This window comes from Talpa occidentalis, unplaced genomic scaffold, assembly GCF_014898055.3.
Source record: "Talpa occidentalis isolate TD23 unplaced genomic scaffold, MPIMG_talOcc4v2.1 talOcc4.15, whole genome shotgun sequence".
Taxonomy (NCBI): Eukaryota; Metazoa; Chordata; class Mammalia; order Eulipotyphla; family Talpidae; genus Talpa; species Talpa occidentalis.
Window position 1 is genome coordinate 29,270,374 of NW_023601543.1, and position 15,604 is coordinate 29,285,977.

A 15,604-nucleotide genomic window follows, 5' to 3' on the forward strand; every position below is an offset into this window, starting at 1 on the left:
AAGTAACCAACAGAAACCAGGATCTTTCCTTAAGAGGACTAGTGTATTTTTGTTTGCATGAGGGAGATTTATGTTATGATAGACCTGCTGTTGATGCTATTAGCTCTTCTGTAGACATACGGAAAGAGGGTGTTGCATGGTAAAAGAGGGGGAGAACATAAACAGATACAGACTCTTTGGAGCATGCCTTATGATCCTTGCCTTCTGATGTTCATGCTGTTGTGTGATCCTTTTTTCTTGAGAGTGGGAAGAACCTGTAACTTGCCTTTAACCAACAAAATATGGCAAAGAGGATAAGATTATGTTACATTGTATCAGCCACTGTCTTGATAGTAGACTCCCTCTAAGGTATTGCCTTGCTAGACTGATGAAGTCCTCATTTGGTGGAAGCCCACATGGCGTGGAATTGTGGACAGTATGAAGTTGAGGGTAGCTATTAGGAACTAAGTGAAGCCTCTAGGAACTGAGGGAGGCCTCAAACCAACTCCAAGAAAAGACGTTGGGGTCTCCAGATCCACAACTATAAGGAAATTAATTCTGCTAACAGCTTGTGGGTGCCAAGAGGCAGGATGCTTGGCAGTTATTTTGCTGGTGTAAATCATAGGAGGTGGAGCATGGTTCTGGGGTAGCAGCTATAATATTGACTTTTCATCATGGTAGTAGGAAGTAGCAGTTTCCTAATCGTAGAAGAATTAGAAACTCCCTTGCTGGTCTGCTTCTGTGGTGTAGCTTTGCAAGTTGTTCTTGAAAACTCAATTTAGAGTCAGTCCTCTTGATAATTCTGTAAGCTACTTAATGTCTGGTAATAAATCTTTTCCTGCCTAAACTAATTAGAATGAATTCTGTTCTCTGTATCTGTATCTTAACTAATATAAAAGTCCTCAAGTGACAACTGCATTAAGTGTAAATAAAAATATTTCATAACAAATAATAGTAGTAGCTTTTAGTAACCATTTTCATGTCTACTACAATATATTTATAATACTATTTTTATAAAGACAAAGTCACCTTATAACACTTACTTAAATGTATAAGGTAAAATACAGTGGTTCAGTTCGACACAACTACGAAGATTTTTAATATTAAGAACAACCCGCTTGCTTCATAAGAGAGCAACTATAAAACTATGTGTTCAGTTTATTTCTCCTCCAGAGTCAGAAAATAAATGTCTTTTAACTTGCACTTATAATCTTTTTGCAACTCAAAAATCTCTCTAAGTATTCAATTTTAATTAATCTAGACTAAAATACAATACTAAATGTTCTTCTTCTGACCTTAAAATCATATGAAATATTAATAACATATGTTCTTAAGAATCTTTTTGTACATACAATTGACAAAATAATTTAATAAAGTATGTGCAAGAGTACCTCTGTATATAAGCATAGAACCTTGTGTCTTTCTAGAGCTATCACAGTATAATTTGACAATCATTGCACAATAGCAGATGTGTGACAGTTTACATATAAACTATTAACTAAGCTCTAAAAATGTGGACATGTTTCAGCAAAACATTTTCAAGAAAAGGCATTGATGCTTATTTACCAACTATTCTTTAAATGGATATCTCCTTAAAAAGACAAGGTTGACCAAACCAGTCAAAGACATTACTATTAAGTGTTTGATCAAGCCTAAGTCATGACACTTTCAAAGGGTAAACTTCAAACTTCTTGAATCTCTCTGAAAATAGCATATTCTATGGTAAAGAAGTCTCCCTAGATGACTTCTTGGGTCACTCTAAAGGATGTCTGCCTTTTCACTGTTTCACATGTAAAAAGCTAAAGGGCTTAAAAGCAGTCTTTTGTGAAGAAAGAAACGTCAAAGTGTGGTCTCTCCCCATGATTTCCTAAACCAATTGGTTAATAAATTGCTCTTGTCAGAAAAAGCACAGAGATTTGGATGGGTGTGGTTTGCTTGTTTTTTAGTCTTTAAAGTGCTAACAAAGCCCATTATCTCTAAATGGACTTTCAATGCAATGGTTGAAATATAAACAGCATAAAGTATATAGAAGTTACACCTCTAAATCAGATAGTCAAAGCTTTTTAGACAAACGCCAGCAATTCTATACCTTAATAATTATTACACACATATATACTTTATGGACTTGTGAGACTAACAATAATTCCGTCTACTGTAACTTAAACATAACTGGTGAAAAATCCAAAATCTAAAGCTAGAATCAAAGCAGTCATAAGCTACTCTGAGACAAATGCCACAAAAGGCCATGCTCAGAAGAATTTCAAGTAATTTATCAGTCTAGTTAGAGACCTATACACAGTTAACTGAACGCTTTTTTAACCCTTCTGAAAAGGCTGGTTTTATCCAGATTAAATCTAAATTCAATACTATTTTTCCCTATATATCAGCAAAGAGTTTTGAGTTCTTGTTTTAGGAGTGTGTTATAGCTTCTGAATCACTCAGGTAGGGAGAATGTGGAAGTTACTGAAAAACCATTTCTTATTATAAGGCTAAATGAGATTCACTTTAAAAAGTTAATATTACTTCTGTTAAATAACTTGAAAAGGAGGAGGCCTCCATATGGTAGGTAATCTTGGAGATAATTAAGGCTACAGATCTAAAAGCCTGGTTTCTAAAGCATTCTAATAGAACTGATGCAAATTTGAAAACAGGGTTTATCAATATGACATACTAGTATCACTAATAACACCACATTTTCAAAATCATCAGTAATTCTTATGTAAATAGCAGCACAAACTATTAATATCCTTCATAAAAGTGATATGGTGCCCTCTGGTGATAACTTTTAGCATGATATTGCATATCTTGTGAAATATAAAAAGTACATTTGTATTAGAGAATATAAAAATTGGAGTTTACCACAAAGGAATGAATCATTGTGCTTCCAAAGATATATCTTTTAACCTTCACACACTTGGTAACAAGATAATTCCTACTCCCAGGAATTCAGCTAACAGTTATAGGAATCTTGGTAAACTTGTCTAAGATAGGCAATTTCTTTTAAGATATTTACATCTTGGTTCTAAAACTTAACTGAGAGGATTTTGCATTTTCTAGTTTGGCTTTTACGTCAATAGGTTTCTCAAAAAACCTCACCAAAGCAGGTTCATTCAACAAAGAGGCAAGAATCTGTTCAAATGCAAATGACCACTGAGGTTCTTCCCTGAGACAGGAAGGATCTTTCTGTAAGTGGCTCTCTGTTTTCCCCTGACTCGGTCCTCCAGAAGCACAGCCGGTAGCAGAGGCTCCTTTGTCTGATGATTTAGGGCTATGTAGCTTCCTTCCAACTTCTTCCATCCTGAGCAAAAGGCTTGTTACAACAGCAATGGCTTGATATAATGACTCTTCTTCAGGGTCTCCATGAAATAAGTTATATAGGGTCTTTGAAAACTGAATAAATTGTGACTAGAAGACACAAATTGGAAATATCACATGTGATATTAGATTTGGTAAATATAAGAACGTAGAGGTGAATTGTCTCCTATATAGAAATTGTACCATATAAATCTTCACCAAATTATAAGAAATGATGATTAATCCCCAAATAAATCTTGTTGCCAGAAAAATGGGTATGAACTATGAAAGAAAATTCTATTTAAATCTTCTCATCTATTGTCTAATATGGATATTAAGTACACAATAATTCCTGAAACATTTACCTGCCAGGATTCTTTCAATATTTGTTGGTACTCTTAATTAAGCAAAGTCTCATATTTCCCTAGAGGTGAATCATTCATTCATTAACTCATAACTAATCTGATGAAAGGATTAAGAATGAATCCCCTTGATGTCCCCCAAGGGCTTGAATGGGCCACTCAACTAGGATGATTTAAATTTAGGGAAGAATGTTTGGGGACCTAGCTAGTAGGACAAAGTAGCTCTAATGAGGCCATTTGGACATGTTTCTCTTCAATGGCTGAGTTGGGGCCTAAGTAGATACATAAATTAATGTATCAGCTAATTGCCCCTTGATAATCTATGAACATTTCTAGAAGATTTGTCAGTTGAAAAAATGATTCTAACACAAGAACCCAGATGTTTTATCTGTAAATAAAAAGCAAATATAAAGGATATATTTCATAAAAATATATTATAACAAGCTTTTCTCTTTCTTCCTTAGTTTTTTTTTTTAAAGATTTATTTATTTATTTGTACAAGCACTGGATACAGTCAGAAGCACAGGAGGGTGAGAGAATTCACCAGAGTCAGAGCGGAGAGCAGAGCAGGCAAAAGGACCGAAGTACACTGCTGAGGGGAGCAGCGGGCGGCAGGAGAGGTCTGCGCAACATGTGGGACCCTCGCCCAGCGGCGGGGGATGGAACCAGTGTTGCAGAGGCTGCGGGCAGCTTCGCAACCCAGCGCTCAACCACTGAGCCACCGGGGAGGCCCTCTTTCTTCCTTAGTTTGTAGTACTACTTTTTAGTAATTTTACAATAGCTGTATCTCATTGACTTATTTTTATAATTTTATTTATTTATTTTTATTTCTAATTTTTAAAGATTTATTTATTTATTTATACAAGCACTGGGTACAGTCAGAAGCACAGGAGGGTGAGAGAATTCATCAGAGCCAGAGCGGGGAACAGAACAGGCAGAGTGACGAAATACACTGCTGAGGGGAGCAGTGGGCATGGCAGGAGAGGTCTGCGCGCCATGTGGGACCCTCACCTGTGCCCGGGGATCGAACTGGTGCTGCAGAGGCTGCAGGCAGCTTCACAGCCCAGTGCTCAACCGCTGTGCCACCAGGGGAGGCCCTGACTTATTTTTAAAAGTACCTATTCAACTATCAAATTACCAAATCCATGGAGAAGTACTAAGTTATTTTATTGTTCTCATTTTGGAAAAATTTTGGGAATATTCAGTATCTGTATTAACACATTTTACTTTAAAAAATTTAACAGCATATTACTGACTGAATAGTGTATAAAAAAGAGAGTTAGAACTGCGTTAATAGTAATCATTGGTATTGTTTGAGCAGGTTTAAACACAAGATGATTAGGAACCAAGGTATGACAAGTTTTAAGTGATTTCTTTTTCTTAATAGCTAGCATTATTGGGCATGTCATATAGTATGCACTAAAAAGTGTTTAATGAATAAAGCTGGAGAGAGAAAACACTAAAGTAGGTTATATATATATATATATATATATTTTCTATAGGTACAAATGTCATGGTAGAGGAACTATAATGAATTGCTAGGTGAATTAAATGTTTAAAGTAGAAATTATTTTGTGCTCATCTCAACCTTATGCAACAGAGGTGATACATAAATTACTTAACTATTTTTGTAATAACACGTTAGCTAGAATTGCATACAACCACATTCATACAAAAAACAAAAACCGAGAATTTAAAATACTATACCTGATTCATTCTTGGTAAATCCTTAATGTTTTCTTCTTTCTTGAAGATCTCATCTTGCCATTGACTTAGATATGCTTGAATATCAACTTTTCCTTTACCTGAATGAGAATAGAATAATTTCATAATAAACAGCACACTATGTTGTCCCAAATCTCAAAAACAATTATGATTGAAAGATATTTCACTGAAATATAAGAGTCTACCTTTTTTTTCTAATTCAGAAATGATCTGAATTCACCTTTTATTTTACCCATTGGCTCTCAGAATATATTTTCCATTCTCATTAAACTAAAACTTTTACATTGGGAAGAATGGGGCTAGAGAAGATGTGAGGAGAGAGGGAAAAGCATGTAAACAGTACACTCTGGCTTGAAGATACAAATTTCATGCAGATGTTCTACTAAGTTTAAAACAGCATCTACATAATATTCTTTTCTTAAAAAAGATTTATTTATTTATACATACAAGAGCTGGGGTGTAGGCCAGAGGTGCAGGGGCAGGGGGTGAGAGGATTCACCAGAGACAGAGTGGGGAACAGAACAGGCAGACTGACTAAAATACACTGCTGAGGGAGCAGCGGGCAAGTCAGGAGAGGTTTGCTGCACCGTGTGGGTTGGTCCCTGACAGGCTAGGGATCGAATTCGTGCTGCAGAGGCTGTGGACAGCTTCACAGGTGGTGTCTTAACCCCTTGTGCCACCAGGGGGGCCCTACATAATATTCTTAATATGCTGATACAAAAGAGGTCAAAAGAGGTCTACGGTGGCTCTTTTCCAAAGATTTAAAACACTACTTATTCATTTATTCCTTTAAAGAGTTTAATCAAGATGACATTAGTGTGGCTTTATTAGTAATTATTTAAGATTCCTTAGAAAAGTGGGCCTCCCTGGTGGCGCAAAGGGTTAAACACAGCACTGTAAAGCTATCTGCAGCCTCTGCAGCACACTTTGATCCCCGGCCTGCCAGGGAGCTACCCACATGGCACAGCAGACCTCTCCTTTCTTGCCTGCCTCCCCTCAGCAGTGTATTTCAGTCTGCCTGTTCTGTTCCCCACTCTGTCTCTGGTGAATCCTCTCACCTCCCCATACCTTTGGCCTGTACCCCAGCTCTTGTATGCATAAATAAATAAACCTTAAAAAAAGATTCCTTAGAAAAGTAGGTGGATATACACTGAACAACCTGGAGAAGTTGTTGTGTTTAAATAATCTTCAGCAATAAATTACTTTTTAACTAAATGTTACTGAAAATCATAAAAAAGAGAATGATAGCCTTTTGGAGAACAATCTGACAGTCTATCAAAAATATTTAATGGCATATTCTTTGTGATCTGGCATTCTCATACCACTATGAATTTATCCCATTCTAAAATGTGCATGAAAGTATCTTAAAATGTTGCAGCATAGTTTGCAATATAACTGGAAACAAATGTTCAAAAATATTGCCAGTTGTTGAAAAGATAATCATATAACCAAACAATGAAATATTCTGTACCCATTAAAAAGAATGATAAATCCAAATGTTATGACATGAAAAGATTCCACAATATAATGCAAAATAAAAATGTCAATTGTAGAACAGTATATATGCAATGTCTCTTTTTAAAAAAGAAATCTGTCTGTATAGAAACAGGTCTGGAATTGATATAGACCACAATGTTTTCACATCTACTTCAGGGTGGGATCGGAACATATGTACTGTTTGAATTCTTTAAATATCAAAATAATGAAATGAAATGAATATGGGTTATTTAGTGTTATATTTACTATAACTCTTGAGACTTAGGGTCAAGAGAAGAAAGAATAAATTGTTAAGCTAACAAGGGACTGAGAAGGGTCTCAGGACAAACCAACAGCCATTAAAGGGAACCTGCTTTTCCCCTTTATGTAGTCAATCCTATTTGCAAAAACAATAATTTAATAAACTAAATGATATTCCTAGATCATAGTACCTTTTTCAGGGCTGCATTTTATTGATTCTGCTTCATTTTCATTTGCAGGCTTGGAAACTAGAGGAAAAGAGGGCAACCGTATTTTGTAAAATGTTTAACAAACAACTTTCTAAAGTAAAATATTTTATATAAAAATTTCTAATTCTAAGTACATATTTTTTTCAACTGAGCAAATCAATTTTAGTTGACCTGACATCCTGTCATTAGAAGACAAAGTATTCAAGAACTTTTATAATGAAAAGAACATTGAAGAAAATCCGTATTAAAAAGTATTAGAAGAAAGTATACCAAATATTAAGTATTTGTTTTGGAATAGTATTTTCTTCTTGATGACTTTCCTTAAATTAAATTGTATTACTTTTATTATCAGTAAAAACAGCAGAGTGGGGCCTCCCCTGGTGGCACAGCGGTTGAGCGCTGGGTTGCGAGGCTGCCCGCAGCCTCTGCAGCGCCAGTTCGATCCCCAGCCACCAGCGAGGGTCCCACAAAAAAACAAAACAAAACAAACAAACAAAAAAAAACAAAGAAAACAAAGAAAAAAAAAAAACAGAGTGGAAGTTAGGAGACTGCTACTTATCCTGCTCATTGTGGCAAAAATTCATGGCAAAACTCAATGTGAAATCTGGCACAAGTCAGTTCTTTTTTTCTGGACCTTAGTCCAGAAAGACCTTAGTCCTATAAAATTAAGGGACTTGACTCAATGAGTTACAAGATCTCTTCAAGTTTAATGATCAAACACTAGCATATAGCAACCATAAACATACATTAATCTGGATTTATCCCTCTGTAAGACATTGCATATTTATGAAAAAGAAGCAAAAGAAACAAAAATAAACTCATATCTCTTTGAAATTATGTGTTGGAGACAAACTCATCCCTGTCTTCTACACCTACAGTGACTTATAATTTATAAGTATTCACTGTATGAATAACAGCTATGACCTTCAATCATCTAAGATTCTATTGTTTTCATTGTATTTTAACAAGGCATGAAAATGGTCTGATACATTTTAGAAATTTCTGCAATATAAGTAGAAACAAAGTACATTTTCTTTCTAATTCTCCAGTAAATAAGAAATTCCACAAACCCAAACCCAAAATACAGTTTAGCTAATCAGTCAACTATTTCTGGAGAATTTACCATGCATTTAGCCCTGTGCTAAGTGCTACAGTAGCACAAAAGAAGTACAAGGTATAATTAACCCAAATTTTACTAGAGGTAGTTGGGTAAAGAATTAATCCAGGAGGACCTCTGTTAACATCTGATAATGATGTTAATTAACCATTAAAACACAAACTTTTAACAGATATTTACCATGGAGTTGACTGAGATTAAGTAATTCTTCCTGGGAAAGTTCATCTCCCTTTGAAGGGTCATTAGATTTTACTTCAGTATAAGCTGAAAATAGATAATCCAAATCACATTTACTAACAATCAGGAGCAGAAATGGGTCTTATAATGGGTCAAAGAAATATGGGAGACAGAGAATTAAACAAAGGGTTTCTGTATAAGACAGACATTTATAAGCAAATAACAAGAAGTACTTGATAACACTGAGTTCTGATGTGCTGTTTTTTCTCCTACTTGCTCTTTGATAACATGGTTTTCTGAGAGTCATTACCAATTGAAATAAGAAAATCTGGCATTTGGAAATCTCTGAAAATGTGACCTCAGTCACTGAAAAACATATTCAACAATAAAGAAAATATGAAGTCAAGTGTTTTAAAAGATATGTATATATAGTTTTCTATTTTTGACCCTTCTACCACAAACCTGTTCATTCTATGGCAAAATCAGACACTGTAATGGCAAATGGACAATGTGAAGTACATTGTGGTTAAATTATTAGGTGTTTTGTCTTTTGTTATTAATGCCGTGTTTGTGATTTGAGTATGTGAAGAGCTAAAGATGATTTTTAACATTTTGGTCTTATAAAGACCTAGTTCCTCACAAGTTCCTGGGAAGCATCTAAAAGAGAGGCCAGGTGTAGTTTTGGACCAATTATGAGGTGCTATTTGTTTTGTGAATTATCCTATCTACTTCTGCATTGTTTCTTTGATTTAAAGCCTAAGACTATTTTCCCAATATATGGATCAGGCCTGAGAAAGGAAGCTTCTAATATCAGAGGGAAACACTTAACTAAGCTGGGATGGTGTGGTAACACTAAGGCAGTCTGGTAGAATAAAAAGAAACCTGAGCTTTTAGAGTCAGACCTCAGTTTGTATCCCTACCATGCAATTTATTAGCTGTATGATCTGTCGCAAATAATTTATATGACCCTTAGTTTCCTCATTGTAAAACTGGAAGGGTAATATCACCTTTTAGGGATACTGTGCTTTGATAGAGTAAATGCTCAATAAATGCTAGCTTTTTCTTTTTGCTTCCCTTTTCAAATGTTTAATAGCCCCAGTTACCTGAGTAATTTGTAGTATTCCACAAGTTTAACAGTTTGTCTAAAGTTAATTTCTACTTTCTAATGGCAATAACTAAAACAAAAATTCAACATTATAGCAATGTTGCTTATTCAAATAATAGGTAATTTTTATACATCAACTATTTATCATTACCTTGATTGGCCACTAACAGGAAAGAAATGTATGAACTCATCTATTACACAGACTCTCTTCCACACATTTCACTCTCCCTACTTATCAGCATAAGTACTAGTAATATGATCTGTGGGGCCACAACAATGCAATGACCTTATATTGTATTGAAATTATGTCATTTGTTAAAATAGAATAATATCTGTAATTATACTTCTTACAGTAGAATCAACCTCTGTACATTATTAAAGACTGTTAAACACTTACCTGGAGGAATATGCAGCTTAAAAAGCAGTTTAAGTTTCTCAGTAAAACTTCCATTGTACATTATATCTGTTCAACAAAATTCAATTGCAAAAAATCATGTATCCAAAAAATATTCAATCAAGTCCAGCAACACAGATGAAGATACAGATTAGTCATGAACTAGGATTCAGAAACCTTCTGTTACTAAAGTTAACATTAACCATCAGTCAGCAGGATTCTTCCCTTAAAGTATATAAGCAAAAGACCCTTTTTAATCAAAAGGACAAATACTCTTCCTTCCCCAACCTCAGATTTTTTTTTTCTTTTGAATGAGGTCTCATGCCTCATTTGAGGAGAGAACTCCTTTTCATGGGGCCGTCACTGATAAGAAAGCATGCTGGGGGTGTCTGGAAAAGCAAAGGAATGATATAACTGGTGGACAACCTATAGGTGTAACATGTTTGTTGGATATTTCTCCACCACTTTTTTAAGCTGTGTGGTTAGATTTGCGCAAGGAAGAAGTCCTCCTAACGCATCCTGGTGTCATAGTATAGGAAAATCAGGACATTCTCTTTCTTCATATTAACCACTAAAACATCCATATCTAACAGCTTGATTTTCTGGAAGAATTGGGGCAAAATGAGACCAATATATTTAGCAACAAACAGAAAGTTATTGCTAATGCTAGAGACAATGTAATTCAGGCTGACAAAATCTGACTAAATTAGCAATAGGCAGTTGTATTAAGTATTTCTAGGTGTACGTTTAATTTTTGCTTTAAAAAGAGAAAATTACTGGACATCATCCTACCAATTGCAGAGGAGAATTCTTTGAAGTTTATAAGGTAGTCAGAGTTTTCATCCAACAATCTGAATGTCCATAAAGCTAGCGAGTCTCTGTTTGCAGAATGAGCCCAGGGACTCAACAAGTGATACAAAACTCTGAACTGCTGGCAGTCAATATGATACTGTTCCAAATACGGCAGACTAGGATCATGCTGCATCGATACTGGACAATTCGAAGGCCAATAATAAGAAAAAAAGAGCTCTTTCTATTAAAAACAAAGAAAGAAAGTGGAGTCATTAAACCAGAAAAAGTAATGTAAGACTGTTAAAAAAAAGTGCTTACTGAAATAACTAAAGATATTTTTTAATTTGTCAGTCCTTTACATGTCTATGTAACTTTGGGGTTACAGTTTTCCTCCTCTGTATGTGCACATGCTTCACTCCTTCTCCACCAAACCTCCCGTGCCAAAACCCAGTCCCCTTGCTTCCCTCTCTCCTCCGCCCTCCTCTCTGTTCCCTCTGGTAACTAGTATGAAAATATTTAAGTGCAGTTGTGGTAAAACTCTGCTAAAATAACATTATTTTTCATTTAAGGAAGAATAGTACCTTAAACATGACAAAAAGTTCATCCAATTCATGAAGGCTCAATTTCACATCTTGTGATACAACACGCAACTTTAAAGAGAGTAAAAGCAATTTAGAATTTAGCACTTATGCATAGAAATACTCTTTGAATTCTAAAAAATCCTCCTCTGCCAGAAAGTTTTTCCTTTAATTTAAATTTATTATTATTATTTTTTAAAAGATTTATTTATTCATGCATATAAGAACCGGGGTACAGGCCAGATGGGCAGGAGGGTGAGAGGATTCACCAGAGTCAGAGCGGGGAGCAGAACAGGCAGACTGGCTGAAATACACTGCTGAGGGGTGCAGCGGGCGTGACAGGAGAGGTCTGCAGCACCATGTGTGTATCTCCCTGGCCGGCCGGGATCAAACCCGTGCTACAGAGGCTGCAGACAGCTCCATAGCACTGCACTCAACCGCCTGAGCCACCAGGGGAGGCCCTTTCCTTTAATTTTTAAAGGATTAACAAAGGTAAATGCACCAACTTTGCTCTTTAAAAATGTTGTATGTACATGGACTAAGTTCAATTCTACTCTGCTATGTACTTTGATTTTTATCTTTTTATATCCAGAAATCACTGCCAGAGAATAGCCCCTTAATGTCTATAAATATAAGCAATAGTATTCTAAGTCTCATTGTATATAATCCTCTCTTACTACATAAGCAATTTGTCAAAGTCATCACATGAGATTGTCATCAAACACTTCAAAGGCACTGGGAAAGGGACATTCCTTCTCTGTGCCAAAAAATATCATCCAAAAAGTAATAAGTTTAGAAAATAATGTAATTTTATCCAACTCCAGGAAGGATAAGCACTAATGATATAAACATTATGGTTTTTAAGAAATTTTAAAGCAAAGGTAAAAATAAAGATTTTATCTTTATTGATAAAATTAACAAAATGGGAATTTTTTAAAACCCCAGTAGAATTCAGAGTTGATAAATTAAAATATGTAAAAATGATAAATACTTAGCAAGTGTGATAAAAGCACAAATAAAAAGGGATAATATAAGCATAGATACATAGGTCATTAAAAGTGTGCAGCACATAGAAAGCATCAAATATTCTTTGAATTCATGCCAGCACACCTGAGAGACTAGATGCAATGAATAGTTCTCATGAAAATATAAATGACCAAAATTAACTCAAAAAAAGCAAGCTTTGAATAGATAGAACTGAAAAGGTATTTAATCAAAACTCTACCCTCGCAACAAAAGGCAGAAGATCCAGATGATTTTACAGGCTTGACTTCTCAAACATTCAAGTAATGGATAATTCCTACATGATTTAAACTATTCCACATAGCAAAGTAACCTATACAAGCCAATAGCTTTTACATACAAACCAATAAACAATTAGCAAATGTAAAGGAAAAAGATCTCATTCATATCAGCATCAAAACCATAAAACTCATAAGAGTAGATCAACCCAACAAGAAATTTATAAGACTTAGAAGATGAAAACTTTAAAATGCTTACTGAGGACATTTAAGTAGGCATTGAATGGGCATTAAAAAGGAATTTTAAAATCTTACCAGACTTCAAAACGAGCATAGCCATAGTAATTAAAAAGTTTGTTGTAGTAAAACAAACAAAAAAGCTGTAGAAATAAACCTGTGTATTTATATAAGTTTTCAGCATGTGGAGAAGCAGAGTAGACTACAGTAAGGATAGACTATTCAATATATGATATTCAAAGGATGGATTATTTCATTTGGGTAAAACACCATTAGAGGCCTATTTCACATTATAAACATTCATGCATACAAGAATTCAAAGAGGTGCATTAAAGATCTCAATATTTTTAAAAAAGCAATATAGTGCTTTTAGCTAGTGAGATAAACATGCTTATAATCTATTTAGTTTTATATAGGGAGGGCCTTGCTAACTCTGACACAAAACTGACAAATGTACAACAAAAGAGAAAAATTTGACTATATAAAAATTTGAAACTTGTATATTCTGAAATACATTATAAAGTAAATGAAAGAAACAAGGTATATATAACTGACAAAGAATAACACTAATTTACAAAGAGTTCCAACAAGTCAACAAGTCAACCTCATAGAAAAATGGGCATAAGCTACAAATAGGCAATTAAGAGAAGAAATGAAAAAGGTATATTATCAGTGAAATGAAAATTAAAGTGAGATTTTCTATTCTATCTATCAAATTGACATAAAGATATTTAATGTCGGATGATAATGAGAGTGTAGGAAAAAGGGCATTTTTACACACAGATGGTAGGATTAATAATTTAGTACAAATCTTTTAGATAATAACTTGGCAGGGTCTATCAAATTTTAAATGGAAATACCCACCACTCACTTTCAACTTCTAGGTATCTGCCTTACAGAATACTCTTACAAATGTTTAAGAATAGACATACTTGGAAAGTTTAAATAAAATTTACTTGTAAGAAAAGAAAGACATACTAAGTGTACATCAACAAGGAATAGTTAAATACACATATTATGGCATACTATGTGTACATCAACAAGGAATAGTTAAATACACATACTATGGCATACTATATTCAGTACATTAAGAAAAGTGAGGTAGCGCTGTACGTACTGATATGTAATGATCATGATATATTTCTGAGTTAAAAAAGTAAATTGCAAAAAAAAAAAAAGTAAATTGCAAAATAAAGTGACTAGTAAGATCTCATTTAAGAAACTATTATTACCCTCTAGGCCTCCCCTGGTGGTGCAGTGGTTGAGTGCTGGGTTGCGAGGCTGCCTCTGCAGTGCTGGTTCGATTCCCAGCCACTGGCAAGGTCCCACAAAAAAAAAAAAAAAAAAAAAGAAACTATTACCCTCCTTTCCCACCCCCCCAATTTATGTCTTTAAAGAGAGTAAAAGCAATTTAGAATGCAATACTTATGCACAGAAATTCTCTTTGAATTCCAAGAAATCCTCCTCTGCCAGAAAGTCTTTCCTTTCGTTTTTAAAGGATTAACAAAGGTAAATGCACTCATTTTGCTCTTTATAAAAAGTTGTATGTACATAGACTAAGTTCAATTCTACTCTGAAAGGATATATGCCAAATCATTTTAATATTGGTTACTCTTGGGTAGGGAATCTTTACTTTTTATATTTCTATAATGTCTGAATTATTTACAAATGAACAGGTACTGCATCAGTATTTTTTAAAGTTAACATATAAAACTTTTCAATTATTTCTCAATAAAACTGGAAAAAAAGAAAATTAGAAACAGAAATTAAAGAAACTGAAAATGAATTTAAAAATAAACCTAAAACAAGAGGCTCTGTATTAACTATGTCACAGTACCATCATTAAATTATTCACTTGAAATTTAAACCTGTAATCTTCAGAAATATTAATCTTCCCAGATTTGTATCTCTGAGGATGTGGCCTTTAAGCAAGTAGGTTTGCAAAAATAATACATGCTCACAATAAAAGCTCCAACAGCACAGAAGGACATATATAGTGAAAATCTCCCTCTTCTGATTAATCCCACTCACCAGAGGCAACCAATATTAACAACTTATGTATCTATCCAAATATTAAAAGGAGAGTATTTAAAATGCAGAGTATTTTATAGAGTATTTAATATCTAAAGATAATAATATATTATTAGCACTGCCTACCATGTAGCTTAATTTTTCCTACTGATGAAGCATATCACAAATATGTTATCGTTAAATTCCTATATCATAGCATTCAACACTGAAAGTCAAATAATGAAAAATGTTGGAGAAACCAACATAATTCAACCAGGAGAGTTCACCATGGCGGCAGAGTGAAGATGCCAGGCTCCATATAGTCACAACTAAACTGCAAAGGGACAAACCCCTGAAAGATAAACAGATGACTACAGCATACACTGGGAGCAATGGTTCAGCAGAAAGAGCTAGGAAAATCTTTAAGTGGACTACATTTGTAGTGTATACCAGGAAAGCACAACTAATGAGAGGGAGGAGTGGCTGATGTATGGAATGCCCCTACAGCTGTGCTCTCAGGCGTGCATACTCACATGAAGGGCTTTGGAAACCCAGCAATGGGCTGGGTAAGGGGGATGCACAAAGCTGTGATCTAGAACAGAGGGTGTCTACTGGAGAACTACAGGAGCTGATGTACAGAGTGATGA

The 15,604-nt window shown here is 34.7% G+C and overlaps 1 protein-coding gene across 1 annotated transcript in view; it reads right to left on the bottom strand.

Moving 5' to 3' along the window:
* Positions 1-1,930: 1,930 nt before the first annotated feature.
* TBC1D8B (TBC1 domain family member 8B) overlaps positions 1,931-15,604 on the bottom strand; it is a 66,414-nt gene continuing 52,740 nt past the window's right edge. Inside the window, exons 15-21 of the mRNA XM_037512128.2 lie at positions 11,473-11,541; positions 10,892-11,132; positions 10,103-10,168; positions 8,604-8,687; positions 7,289-7,345; positions 5,343-5,440; positions 1,931-3,384 (exon numbers count right to left, since the gene is read on the bottom strand). Of these exons, the coding sequence (XP_037368025.1) occupies positions 2,989-3,384; positions 5,343-5,440; positions 7,289-7,345; positions 8,604-8,687; positions 10,103-10,168; positions 10,892-11,132; positions 11,473-11,541 (1,011 nt within the window). The 3' untranslated portion in view covers positions 1,931-2,988. The remainder of the gene's footprint in view (positions 3,385-5,342; positions 5,441-7,288; positions 7,346-8,603; positions 8,688-10,102; positions 10,169-10,891; positions 11,133-11,472; positions 11,542-15,604) is intronic.